Source organism: Arachis hypogaea, chromosome 20 (assembly GCF_003086295.3).
Source record: "Arachis hypogaea cultivar Tifrunner chromosome 20, arahy.Tifrunner.gnm2.J5K5, whole genome shotgun sequence".
NCBI classification, from domain to species: domain Eukaryota; kingdom Viridiplantae; phylum Streptophyta; class Magnoliopsida; order Fabales; family Fabaceae; genus Arachis; species Arachis hypogaea.
In genome coordinates, this window is record NC_092055.1 from 124,642,866 (window position 1) to 124,663,099 (window position 20,234).

At 40.2% G+C, this 20,234-nt stretch overlaps 1 protein-coding gene, 1 long non-coding RNA gene and 1 pseudogene across 3 annotated transcripts; 1 reads left to right on the forward strand and 2 right to left on the reverse strand.

Annotated features, from left to right (window-relative positions):
- Positions 1-2,988: 2,988 nt before the first annotated feature.
- Positions 2,989-16,014, forward strand: LOC140182635 (uncharacterized). Its single transcript, XR_011878611.1, has 5 exons — positions 2,989-3,239; positions 13,942-14,120; positions 14,596-14,750; positions 15,562-15,607; positions 15,773-16,014. It is a non-coding gene; the product is annotated as an uncharacterized lncRNA (long non-coding RNA).
- Positions 16,015-16,129: 115 nt separating this feature from the next.
- Positions 16,130-16,790, reverse strand: LOC112782946 (diphthamide biosynthesis protein 4-like; annotated as a pseudogene).
- A 63-nt stretch (positions 16,791-16,853) lies between these two features.
- Positions 16,854-19,291, reverse strand: LOC112782945 (small ribosomal subunit protein mL103 (rPPR7)-like). Of its 2 annotated transcripts, XM_025825629.3 has the most exons (2): positions 18,298-19,188; positions 16,854-18,141 (listed from the first exon to the last, which is right to left on the reverse strand). In XM_025825629.3, exons 1-2 carry the CDS (start codon positions 19,059-19,061, stop codon positions 17,682-17,684), a joined length of 1,224 nt encoding a protein of 407 aa, XP_025681414.1. In that variant the 5' UTR covers positions 19,062-19,188; the 3' UTR covers positions 16,854-17,681. The 2 variants fall into 2 exon arrangements, with proteins under 2 accessions (XP_025681414.1, XP_025681413.1); XM_025825628.3 differs by having other exon boundaries at positions 16,854-19,291.
- Between the last annotated feature and the right edge of the window lie 943 nt (positions 19,292-20,234).

A 20,234-nucleotide genomic window follows, 5' to 3' on the forward strand; every position in this document is an offset into this window, starting at 1 on the left:
TACTACTACTACTACTACTACTTTCATTTGTTCGCGTGCTCATCTTCGGGTGGGCTCGAGGGTTCTGCTACTACTAATAAGTTTGATCCACCCGCGTGCTCTCATTGCCAGGGGGTGATGCACGTCTTCGGGTGGGCTCGAGGGTAGTTCTTTTTATTGTCTCAGTTATTGTTCTTAGCTTGCATGAGTGTTGCTGATACCACTACTACTACCCCGCTCTGTCGGTATGCTCTCAATGCCAAGGAGAGATACACGTCTTCGGGTGGCCTCGAGGGTAGTTTATTTTGTTGTCTCTGTTCTTCTTGTTCTTAACTTGGAGGAGTGTTGCTGATACTACCAAGTTCGAGGGAGATGCACGTTTTCGAGTGGACTCGAGGCTAGTTCATTTTATTATTTCTATTCTTCTTGATCTTAGTTTGGATGAGTGTTGCTAATACTAAGTTTGATCCTCCCACGTGCTCTCACTCCCAAGGGGAGATGCACGTCTTCAGCTGGGCTCGAGGGTTGTTCATTTGATTGTCTCTATTCTTCTTGTTCTTAGTTTAAACAAGTGTTGCTGATACTACCAAGTTCGAGGGAGATGCACGTCATCGTGTAGACTCGAAGGTAATTTATTTTATTATCTCTGTTCTTCTTGTTCTTAGCTTAGACGAGTGTTGCTAATTTTGTAAGCATGTGTGGATATAACTCTAAATTGGGACAATTCTGTAAATATTTAAGGCAACTCCATCAAATATAACTCTCATAAAAATATGCATCAAATACTTTGTCCTCGTAAGTATATCACATGGATATATATGGTTATTGTAATCTTGTCATTATTGACACTAGTTCCACAAACATTGGTGATAAATGAGGGAGAAAAAGAAAAAGAATAACTATTGACCTCTACTAAGTAGTTAGGTTTATAAAGTTCCTTCTCTTCTGGCTCTTTCTTATGCATCATTTTAGACTTTCTTGAACTTCAAAACATGTATTCGATCAACCCTGAATCTCTGGCATTCCAAATGCTGATCCGTTATTCCATTCTTGAGAAATTAAATTTTTCGTGAGATGTTACATCCGAATTCCAAATAGTCCATAAATTATTTTCAATAACAAAAATAATTGCCAATTTTCAGGAAGCTTCCATGTTAAAGCATTTTTAGAACCATCCATTATTACAAGTTCTAGCTCTGGCAAACTCCAATGTCACATGAGCAGAATCTGCCTATTTCAGCCACTAGCCAACTACCTCTATACTTATAGGAGAACGCTGCACGACTTCTCTAGTAGTTCGATATCCACGGGAACACCTTCAGTCCTTCACTAATGCAAGTAGGCCCATCAATCAAATTACGCTAGTCAAGAAGACAAGAATATCTGCCTTGAGCCACATTGTCCTTTGCAGCACCTTGTGGCCTTTCCAAAGTGCTTACTCCTCATGTTGCATGTTGGAGTACCTTTACTGAAGACAGCTTGCCCTAAGACGTCCAAATGTCTCCCTCTCATGATCCTGAAATTACCTTTGTTGAGCTGAAGGCCACCAAGCTGATTACATTTTGTTCTGCATTATAATGAGTTCATGCAACTTTATAATTAAATCATAAGCGTGTTTGCACTTCACAGATAGAGTTTAAACTCATTTTCAACTAAAAATGAAGCTGATCCAATATGGGGGACAAAAACTGTATTAAGATGCTCTTGGATTGGCTCGTATTTTCTAATTAAGTAGTTCTCCAAACCAATGCCAACATCCACTATTCTAGTATGACCTTTTATTTCAATCTTGAGAACTTGCTCCAAAATATCTCTGCTCCTCACACCATCGTCCACTTCACATATTAAAGGTATTATGATCACCTAGGTATCCATATGAGGAGCTTCTCCATGCTCAAGCAATTTGGTTAGAATTTCACAAGCTTCTTCAATCTTACCAACATTGCAGAAATACCTTACTAGGCCATGAATAACAACAGAATATGGAGAAAAACTTTTAGAGAGCATCTCCTTCATGTAGTTATTTGCCTCATTAAGCATTCTTTTGTCACATAACCCACCAACCAAAGTTCGATATGACACAACATTAAGCAAGCTCCCATTTATTTTTTATCCATTTTTATTCTTCTTTATTATTTTTTTTTGTAGTTTTTTAATACATCATTGTTCTAAAAATTTATTACCATATTATTACCATTTTCAAATTGTTTATATCGATATCATTTTTTTGTCGAATTAGGCATCTCTAGTCAACAAGCAAAAAAAAAAAATATAAAATGCTACCATAGTAAAAAAGTGATATTAAGATAAATAATTTTAAAAAATGTGATATTTTGATAATAAATTTTTAAACGATGACATATTAAATAGAGTTTTTTATTTTTTTTCATAAAATTTTTCAAAATATAAAAAACAAAGATAAGAAATAGAATGAGATAAAATAAAAGATGTAAGAGAAGGAGAAGAAAATGACCCAAAAAAAAAGAGAGAAAGAAAACAATACAAAAAAAATAAAGAGGAGAAAAAGAAAAAAACATGTAAACACAGTTGAAAAACTATGGATATGAAAAATCTTAGTTCTGAAAACTGAATCGAATTGTTCGATTTAACCGAGTTAATTAGAAACCGATCATTCGGTTAGTTCGAGTGATGATGAAAACTGCGTTGCAAAAAATTGGTCTAAGAATCGGCTGAATCGGTGATTACCAATGAATTGCTGAAATCGATCGAATTTTTTTTATCAATAAAACTCCACATCTAAGTGATTTAACCAATCAAGTTTAATCAAATTCATTAGATTCACGGGATCCTTCTTCATGCTTTCTTCTCCTTCTTCTTTTTCTTCATCACGCGTGACGCTACGTCTGCTTCTTGGATCTATTTGGTTGAACTTAGGATAACAATAATAATCGTAGCAAATTGTTTTTTGAGAGTGACGGATACAACGCCGTTTTGAATTTCAAAAAAAAAATTCAGAAATGCCCAATACCCAACCCACCCGCATCGCGTGTGGAAGCTCTGCTCGTCCCGGTTCCTCTCCTGTCATCGCAGGAAGGTCTGCGTGAGCTCGGGGCGTCGCCGTCGCGAAGGGTTGGTCGGTCGTGGTCTCTTCGAGCTCTCTCTCTCTCCCTGTCTTTGTCCGAGCTCAACGTCCCTCTTCGATCTCTCTCTCGCTCTCTGTCCGAGCTCTCTTTGGTTCCTCTGTTGCCGTCAGTTCCCATTCCTCCATCGCCGTCACTTCCTTTCCTCTCTCGCCGCTGGTAAGCACTGCTGCTTGAAATTATTTTTGCTTGTTTTGTACTTTTGTTAATAATACTGAGTTGCTGATTGTGTTAATACCTTTGTTAATAAGACTAGGTTTACTGATTATCTGCTTCTGAGTTGCTGAGTTAATAGTAGTTAATACTGATTTTGTTAATTTTTGCTTGTTCTGAGTTGCTGTTTTTCTGAAATAATAATTGAATTGAATGATTCTGTTGAACTTTTCTTGATACTCCAGTTATACACAACTATTAAGATTGTTGCTTCTTAACTTTGTCGAACTTGTGATTCACTGAGATGAAATTTTATTTGTATTCCTTTTTTCTGAAGCACAACAAATCTTTCATTTTAAGGCTCCTGCATTTTGACTTTGTAAACAACTATCATGGAATATTACGTGTTGGAAGTTAGCTTTTGCTCTTTCATATTAGTTAAGGCTAATATTAATATATTATCCTTCTAAATGTTTATTCCATTGCTGAATTGCCACAATGCATACATGATATATCTTTTGTTTATTAAATCTACAGGTCTTGTAGCAGAAGATATGTTTTATTTAATTGAATGTGAGGGTGCCTTGATGAAGATATTTATGCTCGTGATAGAATAGAAGTGTTTTTATTTCTGAAATTTCACTCTTTTGATGGATTGTTTAACACCTCAAAGCTCAGATATAGTTGTTCAATTCTAGATTCAAGCTTCTTTAAGCTTTTCTGTTACTGGAACAATGAACAGAGTTTTTCAAAATACATGTGTTACGGTGGGTAACCGGAGATTAATGGACTGGATGGTGTTGGTTGGCCCAGACGTACGAAGGAGGAGGCTTTCAGGTGGGTCTGCAACTCGGTGCACTCCGTCCGACCTGTACGCGTGAAAGAATGGGGGTGGTACCTGCAAAGAGACTCTGATGCCTAAGTCAGCAAGGGTGTTAGCAGATCTAGAGAGTATTGGAACTTAGAGATACCTGAAGGGTGTCAGTGTATTTATAGTGGTGATCCAATAACCACCGTTGGAGTAGTGCCACTTTTCTAGGGTGTTAACCGTCCCTTTATCTTAGGGAAGTTAAGATATGGCTCGTGGAAGTGGTTAGAGAGATTCTAGGGGCAGTTACTCATTCAAATGAGTGCTTATCTGCCAGCTAACCCTCGTCCCCGACTTCCTTAGAGCAAGTCGAGACGAGTACCGACTTTGTAGTGGCTGATCTGGTGAAAGGTGAGGTCAACCCTTTGGGTTGGGCCTTTTTACTTGGACCCTGGGCCTTAATCGTTGGGCCAGGATATGAACAGTGCCCCTACTCGAGTCCAATTTCTCTTTAGGATTTGGGTTCGAGTATACTACTCGGGGTTGTGACCGACGTGATGTTTCGAAACCGACGTGACTTTTGTGACCTTTTGGTTCTGACAGTTACGTCTAATCAAGCATCGTGTCCGTTAGGGATGTGCGTAGGGATTGATGGTCTTGGTAACGGTGCATTTTCATTAATGACTGCTCCGTTTTTACCATTGTGCCCCTAACGTACTTATAAATACTTTCCCTCTCTTTCATTGTTTTGTTTCTGCGATTTTTCAATTTTCCCCTTCATTCGTTCGTGCTGCATTTTTGCATTTTCGAAGGCTTTCGTTTTCTCCAACCCTCATTTTCGGATAAAGGTTAGTTCTTTTTGTAACATGCTTTTTTATTTGCATGCCTTTATTTTGTAGATAGGTTGGTTTGTAGACTTCAGTTCCGTACTTCCTCCTTTAGAGACCGTGTTTTTGATTTTCCCTTTTCTTTTTCCCTTGTAGGTTTTTGCTACCTTTTTAAGAAAAAGAAATGGCTTCCGTAGATATCCTTTCTCAATGGGTTGATGTCACGGTCCTAGGGGAGGAACCCTCGGTTGATACTGAATTTATCACCCACCTTCGTACTCACCACAGAATTTGTACTTCTGAGGATGACGAGCCGAAGTATGAATTGGTAGTCCCGGGTCCTGAAGACCGGGTTTGCTTTGGGAGGGTCAATGAGGCGGCCCTTCATTTTTTCTTTATGTATGAGTGTATGATCACCCGTTTCGGTGTTTTTCTTCCTTTTTCAAACTTTGAGATATCTGTTTTGCATCACTGCCGAGTTGCCCCTACCCAGCTTCACCCCAACTCTTGGAGTTTTTTAAAAATTATCAATTTATTAGCCAAGCTTTGGAGTTCCCGACTTCTTTGAAGATTTTTTTCTATCTCTTCCATATGACCAAACCCTTCAGTGGGCTAAACAATAAGCAACAATGGGTGTCTTTCCGAGCCATACAGGGTCGGAGAGTTTTTACCCTTTTTGACGAATCCTTCCATGACTTTAAAAATTATTTTTTCAAAGTTCAAGCTGTAGAGGGTCACCATCCCTTTTTTTTGGATGATAATTCTTCTCCGCGTTTTCCTTTATACTGGCTGGAGGCCTCCCCCTGCGAGAAATATGGTCTGGATGACCTGGATGAGGTAGAAGCAGCCATTGTGGGGTTCCTCCGAGAAGTGTGGGGGAGGGCCCCATATTTGGACACAAAAAAGTTTCTCCAAGGGTCTCCGACCTTTGTCCAGGCACAGCTAGGTAGCTTTTATTTGTTTGTTAGATTTCCGACTTGTCTGACTGACTTTTCCGACTTGCCTGATCTATTTGTTATTGTCCTTTCAGAGATGGCAAAGGCAAACGCTCAGGAGTCTTACCAAAGGGTCCAGGAGGCTAAAGCAAGGTCTCGCGCTAGGACTGGTGGCGCCAGGGCGGTTATCTCTCCTCCTCCTCCTCCTCGAAACGTTGGGACTCCCTCTCAGCCCATTGTGATTTCTTCTTCAACTTTCTCTCAGCCGCCCCCCTCTGCTCGACCTTCTCCTGAGCCAGATAATAAGAAACGCAAGACCTTAGAGTCTGGCTCTTCTGGTGAGGTGAAGGCGGATGCTCTTGCATTCGTCCGAAAGAACATCTATCCCTATGCCCATATAAGCATGGATGATGCTTCTGTTCGGTGCCACCTTACCACTCTGGTTGAGGAGAGCCTCAAGGCGGCGGGGGTTTGTGGCAAACTCTTAGATATTTTTGAGAAGGCTCCTCTCAGCTCTTTAAGGATGATTTCGAGGGTCGAAGAGCTGGAAGGAAGGCTTCTCATATATCAGGAGCATGAGGGGAAGTTGAAGGAGGAAGTCGCCAAGCTGAAGGAGGAGAGAGATAACCTCCAGGAGAGGGAGAGGAAGTTGCAAGCCCAATGCAACATGGAGGTCGGTTTGAGGAAGACAGCACATGATAGCTATCAAAGTTTGTTTAATGATCTTGTGTCTGTGAAAAATGATCTGCTGAATTCTCGGAAGGCATACGCCGAGTTGGAGGACTCTATTGCTGATGGCGCTGAGGAGGCTTGGAGGATCTTTAAGGAGCAGGTCGGAGTCATTGCCCCTGACTTGGACCTCTCTCCTTTAGATCCCGATAAGGTCGTCATCGATGGTGCCATTGTGGATCCCCCTGTCCCCGAGATTATTTCCGAGTCAGATTTGAAGACTCGGGGGCAAAGGATTATAGAGTCTCCTCCTCGCCCTAAGGACGCCCTGAGTTCCTCCACAGTTCCTCCGACTTCCTCTTCATCTCCTATGGATGCCTCTCTTCCCGGTCCTGGTGGTGCTCCTCCTGGCTCTGGTGATGGTGATCCGTCTACTCTCCTTCCTAAAAAATAATTTTGTTGGCTATATGGGGGCCCGGCCTGTGGGTCCCCTCTTTTTAAACTCTTTATTTAATTTTGGTAGTGCGTGAACAATTTTTTTGCCTTTTAAGGCCGTAAACAAAATATTTTTTAATACCCTTTTTTAATAAGGGTTTAAGTTAACAAATAAATACCCTTTTTTGGATAAGGGTTTAAGTTACCTTATGCGTGCATGTTTTTCTTGATTTCGAACTTCCCTTTGATCTTTTCTGGAAAAACCTTTTCTTTGGCTTTGTCTGTCTTTCTGAACCTTTTTATTTTAAGGATCTTTAGGACAGCCTTTTAATTTTTTCTTAGGTTTTTTCCTATCTCTCTTTGGTTATTCCTAGTACTCAATTTCGTTTCATTGAGTTTTTATGACTTAGGCTACTTTTGTGATTCATTTTTGCTTTACTCGGTTTTCCATTTCGACTTATGAGTCGGGATGTTTCCGAGTTTATCATGATCACCTTCTGTAACCTCTTTACACCGACTTGTACCTCGTCGTTTTATCCTGACGACCATCTAGGTCGGTTCATGGGATTTTCACGTTTTGTCGAGCTTAAGTCTGCGCGTTTCGTCGAAAGAAAATACAAAAAAGGAATTTGCAAGAGATATATATGAAAAAGATATTTTATTAATTGGGGAGGTACCTTATTGCTACTAAGGGTTTTTGACAATCTATTTCCCTTAGTCTCTACTATGATGCCTCGTTAAAAACCCTTCTCCAGAAAAACCCTTTGGTTTTGGGAAAAAATCATGAAGTTGGGAAAAGAGTACATCAGGGAGTAGAGTTCGCTTTTAGCTATAGTACCTTTTCATATTAGAAGCATGCCACGACCTTGGTAACTCGGTGTCGTCCAAGTCGGTTACTTTATAATAGCCCTTTCCTAAGACCTCATTGATTTTGTATGGTCCTTTCTAGTTTGCAGCGAGCTTTCCTTCTCCTGATTTGTTGACTCCAATGTCGTTTCTGATCAAGACTAAGTCACTTGGGGTGAATGCTCTTCGAATGACTTTTTTGTTGTATCTTGTAGTCATCCTTTGTTTCAACGCTGCTTCTCTTATCTGGGCTTCTTCTCGGACCTCGGGAAGCAAGTCGAGCTCCTCTTTATGCCCCTGTATATTTCCGATCTCGTCATGGAGAATCACTCTTGGGCTTTGTTCGTTGACTTCTATTGGGATCATGGCTTCTACGCCATAGACTAGTCGGAAGGGTGTTTCTCCAGTGGCAGATTGAGGGGTTGTCCTGTAAGCCCATAGCACTTGTGGGAGCTCTTCGCCCCAGGCTCCTTTTGCATCTTGTAATCTTTTCTTTAGCCCTGCCAGTATGACTTTGTTGGCTGCCTCGGCTTGCCCATTGGCTTGCGGGTGTTCTACCGAGGTGAACTGGTGTTTGATCTTCATACTGGCTACTAGGCTTCTAAAGGTAGAGTCGGTGAATTGGGTTCCATTATCTGTAGTAATAGAATGAGGTATCCCATACCTTGTGATGATATTTTTGTAGAGGAACCTCCGACTTCTTTGTGCGGTGATGGTGGCCAATGGTTCTGCCTCTATCCACTTTGTGAAATAATCTATTCCCACAATCAGGTATCTGACTTGTCCTGGCGCTTGGGGAAAGGGTCCTAGCAAATCCATTTCCCATTTTGCAAAAGGCCATGGAGAAGTGATACTGATGAGCTCCTCCGGGGGAGCCACATGGAAATTTGCATGCATCTGGCATGGTTGGCACTTTTTCACAAATTCCGTGGCATCTTTCTGCAAGGTTGGCCAGTAAAATCCAGCTCGGATCACTTTCTTGGCTAGTGACTTTGCTCCGAGATGATTTCCGCAGATCCCACTGTGGACTTCTTCCAACACTTCGATGGTTTTTGAAGTCGGTACACATTTTAGTAATGGTGTTGATATCCCCCTTCTGTAGAGGATATTTCTCACCAAAGTGTAATGTTGTGCTTCCCTTCGGATCTTCTTAGCCTCTTTCTCCTCCTTGGGGAGGATGTCGAATTTCATGTATTCGATCAAGGGGTTCATCCAACCAAGGCTTAATCCGACTATCTCAAGGACCTCTTGTTTGTCTTCTACTTTTACCACGGAGGGTTTTTGGAGAGTTTCTTGGATCAGGCTTCTGTTATTCCCTCCTGGCTTGGTACTTGCCAACTTGGATAGGGCGTCTGCTCTGCTATTTAGATCCCGAGTTATGTGTTTGACCTCGGTTTCTGCAAAGCGCCCAAGATGTTCCAGAGTTTTTTCCAAGTATCTTTTCATATTTGGGTCCTTTGCCTGATACTCTCCACTTATCTGGGAGGTTATTACTTCCGAATCGCTGTATATCATCACTTTTGTAGCACCGACTTCTTCCGCCAGCTTCAATCTAGCAATCAAGGCTTCATACTCCGCCTGATTATTTGAAGCTGAGAATTCAAATTTGAGGGAAACCTCTATTTGGGTCCCTCTTTCGTCCACCAATATTATGCCTGCACCACTTCCTGTTTTGTTTGAGGATCCATCTACATAAAGTTCCCATGTAGTTGGTTTTTCCTCTTGGTCTCCCGCGTATTCCGCAATGAAGTCGGTAAGGCACTAGGCTTTGATCACCGTCCGAGTTTCATACTTCAAGTCAAACTCGGAGAGTTCTATTGCCCACTGAACCATTCTCCCTGCAACATCCGTCTTTTGGAGGATTTGCTTCATGGGTTGGTTCGTGCGAACTTTTATTGTGTGAGCTTGAAAGTAAGGCCGTAGCCTTCGTGAGGCTACTACTAAGGAGTAGGCAAACTTCTCTAGTTTGTGGTACCTTAGCTCAGGGCCTTGTAGAACTTTACTGATGAAATATACTGGGTGCTGTCCGACCTCGTCTTCTCTTATCAGGGCCGACGAGACGGCCTTGTCTGCTACAGATAAGTATAGGACGAGGTCTTCCCCAGCTATGGGTCGGGTCAGAATAGGAGGTTTGCTCAAGAATCTTTTGAAATTTTGGAATGCCTCCTCGCATTCCGGAGTCCATTCGAATTGACATCCCTTTCTCAATAAGGAGAACAGTGGAAGGGATTTTAGTGCTGATCCTGCCAAGAATCTGGAGAGGGCTGTAAGTCGGCCGTTCAGCTGCTGGACCTCTCTTAAACAGGTCGGGCTTTTCATCTCCAGGATAGCTCTACACTTGTCGGGATTAGCTTCAATCCCTCTTTGTGTTAGCATAAACCCTAGGAATTTTCCTGCCTCTACTGCGAAGGCACACTTTGAGGGATTTAGTCTCATCCCGTGTAACCTTATGGTGTCGAAGACTTGTGAGAGGTCTGCCAAGAGATTGACTTCTTTCTTGGTTTTTACCAGCATGTCGTCGATGTATACTTCCATTAGGCTTCCAAGGTGAGAGGCAAACACCTTATTCATCAGCCTCTGGTATGTGGCCCCTGCATTCTTTAATCCAAACGGCATGACCACGTAGCAAAAATTAGCTCTGGGCGTGATGAATGATGTTTTCTCCTGATCTGGCTCATACATCAGGATTTGGTTATACCCCGAGTAGGCGTCCATGAATGACAAGTATTGATACCCCGAGCTGGAGTCTACCAGGGTGTCAATACTTGGCAGTGGGTAAGGGTCCTTGGGACAGGCCTTATTTAAGTCGGTATAGTCGACACACATTCTCCATTTACCATTTTGTTTTTTGACTAGCACTACATTGGCTAGCCATGTTGGGTACTTGACTTCTCTGATGAAGCCGGCTTCTAGGAGCGCTTGTACTTGCTCTTCTACTATTAGGGCTCGTTCTGGGCCGAGCTTACGTCTTCTTTGTTGTACAGGTCGGGACCCCGGATAAACCGAGAGCTTATGGGACATGAGCTCGGGGTCTATTCCAGGCATGTCGGAGGCCTTCCAGGCGAAGAGATCGGAATTATCTCTTAGGAGCTTAGTCAACCCTTGTTTTAGGGTTTCCCCTAGGTTGGCCCCTATGTGGGTATCTTTTTCCTCCTCTTCGCCGACCTGTATCTCCTCGGTTTTTCCTCCCGGTTGTGGACGTAGCTCCTCTTTGGCCCTTGTGCCTCCGAGCTCTACTGTGTGAACTTCTCTGCCTTTTCCTCTCAGGTTTAGGCTTTCATTATAGCACTTCCTTGCCAATTTCTGATCTCCCCTTACCGTTGCTATCCCCGCTAAGGTCGGGAATTTCATACAAAGGTGAGGAGTGGATACCACCGCTCCGAGTCGATTAAGGGTAGCTCTGCCAATTAAAGCATTATATGCTGACCCTACATCGATGACTATGAAGTCTATGCTCAGAGTTTTTGATTTTTCCCCTTTTCCAAAGGTGGTGTGGAGGGGCAAAAATCCTAGTGGCTTTATTGGCGTGTCGCCTAGTCCGTATAAGGTGTCGGGGTAGGCTCTTAATTCTTTCTCATCCAACCCTAGTTTGTCGAAAGCGGGCTTAAAAAGAATGTCCGCTGAGCTTCATTGGTCTACTAGGGTTCTGTGGAGATGAGCATTTGCTAGGATCATAGTTATTACCACTGGATCATCGTGTCCAGGGATTATTCCTTGCCCATCTTCTTTTGTGAATGAAATGGTTGGGAGTCGGATGACTCTCTTCCGACTTGGTAGACTCTCTTGAGGTGTCTTTTGCGAGAGGATTTGGTGAGTCCTCCTCCCGCGAACCCCCCTGAGATCATATGGATATGTCTCTCCGGAGTCTGCGGTGGTGGGTCTCTTCTATCCATATCATCTCGCTTTCTCTTCCCATGACTGTCCGACCTTTCTATGAGATATCTGTCAAGCCGACCTTCCCTCGCCAGCTTTTCTATCACATTTTTGAGGTCGTAACAGTCGTTTGTGGAGTGACCATATATTTTATGGTACTCACAGTAGTCGCTGCGGTTCCCCCCTTTTTTATTTTTAATGGGTCTGTGGGGTGGCAGCCTTTCGGTGTTACAAATCTCTCTGTATACATCCACTATAGAAACCTTCAGAGGAGTATAAGAGTGATATTTTCTCGGTCTATCGAGGCCGAGTTCTTCCTTCTTCTTGGTTTCCCTCTCTCTCTCTTTTGTTGAGGGAGGGTGTCCAGATCGCCAACTCAGGTCTCTTAACTTAGCATTTTCCTCCATGTTGATGTACTTTTCAGCTCTTTCCTGTACATCACTTAGAGAGATGGGATGTCTTTTGGATATGGACTGTGAGAAGGGACCTTCTCTGAGCCCATTGACTAACCCCATTATGACTGCCTCGGTAGGCAGGTCTTGAATCTCTAAACATGCTTTGTTGAACCTTTCCATATAGGCTCGTAAGGTTTCTCCGACCTCCTGTTTTATTCCCAGGAGGCTTGGTGCATGTTTTACTTTGTCTTTCTGGATAGAGAACCTCATCAAGAATTTCCTTGAGAGGTCTTCGAAACTAGTAACCGACCTCGGGGGGAGGCTGTCGAACCACTTCATCGCTGCTTTTGACAAGGTTGTCGGAAAAGCTTTGCATCGCGTAGCATCAGAAGCATCAGCCAGATACATCCGACTTTTAAAGTTGCTCAGATGATGCTTTGGATCAGTGGTTCCGTCGTAGAGGTCCATATCGGGGCTTCTAAAGTTTCTCGGAACTTTTGCCCTCATTATGTCCTCACTAAAAGGATCTTCCCCTCCTAGGGGCAATTCTTCTCTACTATCATGGGAGTTCCGACCTTTGAGAGAGGATTCTAACTTTAAGAGTTTTTTCTCTAACACTTTTCGTCGATCCATCTCCTCTCTTAGGTGCTTTTCTATCTCCCTTTGTCGCTCCCGTTCCTGTTCTAGTTGTTCCAAACGACTTTGGTGGACATGAACTAATCCCATAAGCTCAGTTGCGTGGGACTGTCCGTCTTTCTCTGACTCACGGCCTTCAGAGGAATTCACCTTTGGGGTTTTGACTCCGGAGGTTCCTTCTTTGTGTTGATCGTGGGTTTCCTGATGGAGGGTTAGGTCCGCGTCATTATTTCCGGTATCCAGATTCTCTTGTTCAGAATCTGTTTCCACATGACCCTCCTCAGGGGATCTGTCTGCCATCACTGGTTGATCTCTCGGGTCCCCGGCAACGGCGCCAATGTTACGGTGGGTAACCGGAGATTAATGGGCTGGATGGTGTTGGTTGGCCCAGACGTACGAAGGAGGAGGCTTTCAGGTGGGTCTGCAACTCGGTGCACTCTGTCCAACCTGTACGCATGAAAGAATGGGGGGTGGTACCTGCAAAGACACTCCGATGCCTAAGTCAGCAAGGGTGTTAGCAGATCTAGAGAGTATTGGAACTTAGAGATACCTGAAGGGTGTCAGTGTATTTATAGTGGTGATCCAATAACCACCGTTGGAATAGTGCCACTTTTCTAGGGTGTTAACCGTCCCTTTATCTTAGGGAAGTTAAGATATGGCTCGTGGAAGTGGTTAGAGAGATTCTAGGGGCAGTTACTCATTCAAATGAGTGCTTATCTGCCAGCTAACCCTCGTCCCCGACTTCCTTAGAGCAAGTCGAGACGAGTACCGACTTTGTAGTGGCTGATCTGGTGAAAGGTGAGGTCAACCCTTTGGGTTGGGCCTTTTTACTTGGACCCTGGGCCTTAATCGTTGGGCCAGGATATGAACAACATGTATTTGTATCACTATATGTAATCATTGGAAAAAATTAGGGGTTGATTGTTGATTATTGTTTTTGTTCTGCTTCAATTATTGTTGATTGTTGTTAACTTTCTTACTTAATTTTGTACTATTATTTTGATTCTGTGTTAATATTTTAGTTGTTGCCTTTTGATTAGAAATTGATTAAAAATTTTTTGTTTTAAAGATGAAACATTATGCATTTTAAAATTATATATTAAATTTTTAATAATTTCATTTATATTTAATTAATCCGGTTTAATTACAGTTTGCTTCGGTTAGACTATTAAATCATTAAACTAGTCACTCGACCGATTCATTAACTGGTTCGGTTCTCGCAACCTTGGTTTTAACCCATAAAACCAAAGATAAATATCACTTGTGTTGTTCTCTTCTTTTCAGTGAGTTATCCTTTGTTCTGACCAAAGCTTCAAATTTGGTGTCCCCAAGGATCTTCAATTCAGTTTTCAATCCATGCCACCATTCCAACACCATCAGGTTACACTCTCAGTTGAACTCTCACTCATTCCAACAATGCCGTCGCCTCTACCAAAAGAAATGATAACTTCCACTCTCCATTGGTAACTAACTAATTAACTATTTTCTTCACTCTTCATTCTTCACTACCTTCTCTTTAAGTTCTTCACCCTTGTTTGTTTGTTTGTTTCTATGTGTGCTTATGTATCTTGAATATGTTGAACAGTTGATTATTAGAGTAAATTTGGAAATTTGATACATTTGTAATTAAATAAATCTGGTAATAAATTGTATAATTGACTTATGAATATTCCAAAACTTACAAAGTGATAGATATTATGAAACAAACAAAGTATCATCTAAATATATCTCAATAAGTTGAGAGTACAATACAGTAAGCTTGCTTTTTCAAGCAAATTGGTCACCTTAAAAGATTCAAATTTCTATGCTAATAGTGTATCAAAGCTGATCTCTATGATATATATACAAAGCAAAAATTGTAATACAAGGTGGTGTCTTCCATCTTCTCTTTTTCTGCTTCATATTCTGAAGTTAGCAATTGTGTGTGATCAAACTTAGATTGGCAAGAACGCAAGCAGGGTGACGGCCGATATCATGGGGATTGGACAAGCAACTATGATGTATCATTGCAAGACCTGCAGTTACAGGATTTGATTGATGATAATGAGCAACACAAGGATGCACAACTATTCATCAAACTCAACATTCAAAAGGTGGTTCCAGAGTATTTCATTTTGATGTTTGAGTAGCAACTTAGATTCAAATTTGTTACTGACATGGTATTGAAATATGTTTACTTATGTGTTCATACATTGACCTAGAATTCATGCTCCAAAATTTTCAAATTTAGTCTGATTAGTCACTTGTCAATGCTTGTGCATGGTAATGCCAGCATGCAAGCTTTGGCTTATCAGTGGATGGAAGAGTTATGATATCATTCATTAGAAAGTGTGGCACCTGTATGTTCACAATGTGGCATTCTCTTTCTTTTTTCTTTTTTTTTTCCACTCAGATTATTATGCATGGATCATTGTTGGTTGTTATATTTTTTCTGCAGTATCTTTGATATTTTGAATTTGATCTCTACCCTCTTCTCCTTCCTTTCTAGTATTTGAGAGAGTTATAATAGAGTTTGGAGATATAATATTAATGTACTTCTTCTTATAAACTTAAAATTTTGGAAGAAGTAGTTCATGACATGGTATCAAAACTTCTATGATCTAAAGGTTTAGTCATTTAAATCCATTGAGTTTCATCATCTTTGCGACTCCCTTTATGCATATAAATTTGAAAAGCTTGTTTTGGTTTTTCCTTCTTTGCAATTCCAAAACTTAGTAAAACTTTTCAAAAGAATATAAGATTTTATTGTCAACTATAGGTATTATCTATGTTGTGACATACTATGCTTTGAATGGATACAGCTTTTACCACCATTATATATAAAGATTAAGGAGGATTGAAAACAATACATATAAGTTCTTATTTTAGAAGCTTTAATTTCTTTTTTCACGTATTAATTTGCAGGATACTTGCTCTGAGTTGTGTCAGAAATCTGAGGGTACAATACTATGTAAGCACCTCCAATTTTCAAAAAGATAAGATTGAAAACTTAACAATGAGGCCACTGTTTATTGCTTTTCAAATTTTCTTACCTTTTTTATTGCTATCATACATACAAGAGGCACCAAGTAAAATATTCAACTAAAACTAATGAAAATTTGTTTTGGTTTTTCAGTTTCAAGTGGACAAAGTCAGGCCTATGTTGATAAAAAGTGGTTCTCTAGATTACTGGAACTGAAGAAAAAAAAAAGAAAACTCATAATTTATACAGCATGGAAATTAGAAGTTCCTTGTACATAATAATAGTCAATTTGCAAATAGATTGTATGTATAAGTAATGACTCATCAACAAAATAATATCACACTTCAATTAAATTTTGCATATTCATACTTACAGAAGGTGAATATCATACTCTAAATCCTTACATTTCGCCATGAACATTTTACTCAGAGTCATTATAGTGAGTCAGCATACTTGAGACCGAAATTAACTTCATATAATCTAAATTCTACATTTCAAATGGCACTCAAGTTTATGCTATATGAACTTTTATCCAAGGAGGAGATATTATTGGTTTGCTCTCTTCATATAAAAAATGTTAATAACTTCAAATTCTCAATCATTGTCACCACCACAAAAAAATATGTAAACAATTTCAATGTCCATCCATATTGATTACCAGATGAGCTTTTAGAGAACATGATCCGCAAGGAAGAATAAGTAATCCTAGCAAAGAATCATTGTTCAATATAGATATTCTACTTTCATCCCTCAATAAGGAATACCCTATTTTATGCAATTCCAATGAGTCTATAGAGAAGTAATCTCCACATCTGCACTGATAAAACAGTTCCAATGCTTCTCCGTCATCTTCAGCCATCATATCCTCTAAGCTTAAATCTTCTGCAACATCAACAGCCTAGACATCACGCCTTGAACTTCGAAGCTCATTATCATAAAATAAACAAGAGCTTGAATCGCCAAGAACTTCCTACGCCTTTTGTACTTTGAGAAATCTATCTCCACTAGTTTGATTGCTGCCGGATGCATCAGAAGATTTCAATAGCTTATCAGGATGTAAACTGAGTATGGCGGAGCAGTAACTAGCACGGATTTCTTCATAACTTGAATCTTCCTTGACGTTGAGAACCTCATAATGCGTTTCATGAATGACATTCTTGTCTAGAAGCATTGTTACTTGTTAGACATTAATTTTTATTCAAAAAGGCAAGGTTCTGCATTCAAGAGAGAAACATCACCAACAAGGAAAATGACATATTATTATCATTATCATGTATGAAAAACTACTATAATTACAATACGACTGCTCAAACCATATCAAATAAATTCTTTGGTTTGGAATTCTTTTTTATGCATCATTTCCGGCTTCCCTAAACTTCAAAACATGTATTCGATCAACCTGAATTCCTGGCATTCCAAATGCTGGTCTGTTCTTCCATTCCTGAGGAATTGAAGTTGCCGATGTGACATCCAAATTCCAAATAGCCCATAAATTGTTTTCAATAACAAAAACAATTGGCGATTTCCATGAAGCTTCCATGTTAAGGCATTTTTAGAACTGTCCATTATTACAAGTTCTAGCTTCGACAAACACTAATGTCACATGAGCAGAATCTGCCTACTTCAGCCACTAGCCAACTACCTCTATACTTACAGGAGAATGCTGCACGGCTTCTCCAGGAGTCCAGTATCCACGGGAATACATTCACTAATGCAGGTAGGCCCAACAATCAAATTACGCTAGTCAAGAAGAAAAGAACATCTGCCTTGAGCCACATTGTCCTCTACAGTACCTTGTAGCCTTTCCAAAGTGCTCACTCCTCATGTTGCATGTTGGGGCACCCTTACTGAGGATAGCTTGTCCTAAGTCGTCCAAATGTCTCCCTCTCATGAATCTGAAATTGCCTTTGCTGAGCTGAAGGCCATCAAGCTGACTACATTTTGTTCTGGTTCATGCATCTTTGCAATTAAATAATAAGCGTGTCTGCACTCCACAGATAGAGTTTAAACCCATTTTCAACTAAAAATGAAGCTGGTCCAACATGGGGGACAAAAACCTGCATTAAGATGCTCTTGGATTGGCTCGTATCTTCCTAATTAAGTAGTTCTCCAAACCAATGCCAGCATCCACTATTCTAGTATGACCTGTTATTTCAATCTTGAGAACTTGCTCCAAAACATCCCTGTGCCTCACACCATCGTCCACTTCACATATTAAAGGTATTATGATCGCCCAGGTATCCATATGAGAAGCTTCCCCATGCTCAAGCGATTTGGTTAGAACTCCACAAGCTTCCTTAATCTTACCAACATTGCAGAAACCCTTTACTAGGCCATGAATAACAGCAAAATGCGGAGAAAAACCTTTAGACAGCATCTCCTTCATATAGTTATTTGCCTCATCAAGCATTCCTTTGTCACATAACCCACCAACCAAAGTTCGATATGACACAATATTAGGCAAGCACCCATTGTTCTGCATATCAACAATAACTTTACAAGCATCATGGGCGCGCCCTTCCCTGCAGAACCCCAATATAACAGTATTATAATGAACTATGTCAGGATTGCACCTTTTGATCTTCATCCTACAAAGAAGCTTGTAAGCTTCTCTAAGCTTCTTCTTCCTACACAAACTGTTCAACAAAGTGGTGTAAGTCAAAGAATCAGGAACAAACCTTTTGTTCAACATATCCTCCAACAAATCCATAGCTCCATTCACTTGACTCTTCATACACATCGCTTGCATCAGAATCCGGTAACACTCGATATCAGGAACAATATCTCTCTTAAACATTTTGTTGAACTGGTGGTAGGCAATGCTAACATCTCCATTCAAACAGAAAGCCCGCATGAAAATATTGTAGGACTGAGTATTGGGTGACACACCGTGCCTATGAGCATCCCTGAAGAGATCGAATGCAGGTCGAACAAAGTTGCGGTGGGATACAAGAATCGCAAGAATGCGGTTGAGGTCTTTGGGCAAAGGCTTGAAACCGTATTGAAGCATAGTGTAGAAGGTTTTGAGGGCCTTATCAAGTAAATCAGCTTCACCATAGACTCTGATCAAGTAGGAGAACAGGGTAGGAGTGATTGGATAGGATTCGGATTTGAGGCGGCGAACAAGGTCATCGACAAGGGAGAATTGCCTTGAGCGGCCCAATTTGAGGATGAGAATGAGATAGGTAGAGTAAGAATGGCGAAAGTTGGGATGGCGAGAGGCGCATTGGAAGATTTCTTTGGCGAGAAGAGGGTCCGATTGGGAAGCTATGAGCTTTTGGACTCTAGATGGAGACTCAAATGGGGAATTGGAGCGAGAAGAATAGAAAGATTGTTGGTTTGGGTTCTGTGAAAAATTGAAGGAGATGATGCGGTGAGAAGACAGGGTGATTAGGGTTTTGGTGGAACGGAGAAATGATCTGTGCAGACTCGGTGAGGTCATGGCGGTGGCTCAAGAAGGTGAGCTGGCGAGGGCAGGTCAATGCTAATTGTGGATTCGTGGTTAGTGTCCTTTGTTTCTGTTGAGGAGACATGGATATTGTGGGTGTTCGTAGCGCAATTTGGTTTGGCTTTTAGGAAAAAAAAATCCGATCCAATTGTAAAAAAATTAATTGGTTTGGTTTGGTTTGGTTTGATTTTTTTTTAGGCCAACCAAACTGAATTGAAATTGATTGATTTGATTCGATTTTTCGGTTTTTCACCAAGACCTTCATCAACTCCACCTTCAAGAATGCTGTCACTTTACTATTATCAAACTGCAGAAATATCACAAAAAAATAAAATAAGAACAGAGAATACTAAACTAAAATTAGAACTGCACAAACTAAAATTAGAACAACACTAAAATTAAAACAGCATAATTTGAAATCTCAAACCAAAAATTAAAATTAAATAATTGAAAAACAGCGACCACAAAAGTTAAGTTAAACGAGAGAACGTTAATAGGGTCGAAATAGTGTTTCTTTGACCTTGTTTAATAAAAGACTTTTAACATTCAACAAAGCATGATTTGCTTTGATTAGTGTCACTACCAAATAACAACGTACTAACACAATCACAATTAAAAACATAGTTATCAAATCCAAACCAACAATCAATCCAGTTAGAGTGCTTGGTTAATGGGTTACTGATTCAACCGTTAGATAACTAGTTAAGTCAATCATAATTAAATAATTATATATGATTTTATTTTTTTCTCATAATAAGTTATTTTTATTTTATTGCTTTTAAAATTGAATACCACTGAACTACTTTAGATGTCTCCCTGATCAACAAAGTATAAACTAAAGAGTGCATATAAATCTTAACAAGATTTTTAAATCAATATTTTAGAGTCAGACAAAAAATACAATAGAGATCAGTTCATGAGACAACACAAAACTCCAATGCACATTTTAAGTATTTATTACTAAAAGGTTGTGAGAATCGAATCGGTCAAGTGACAGATTCAATGATTCAATAGTACAACCGAGATCGAACCATAGTTGAATCGATTTAATTAAATATACAATCAAATTATTAAAAATTTAATATATAATTTCAAATATCTAAATTCTATTATTTCTAAACTAATAAAATTTAAAATTTTGTAATTTGACATAATAACTTATACGTA

Coding starts and splice junctions, on each gene's coding strand:
- LOC112782945 (XM_025825628.3), bottom strand. CDS start 19,061: ATGACCTCACCGAGTCTGCACAGATCATTTCTCCGTTCCACCAAAACC.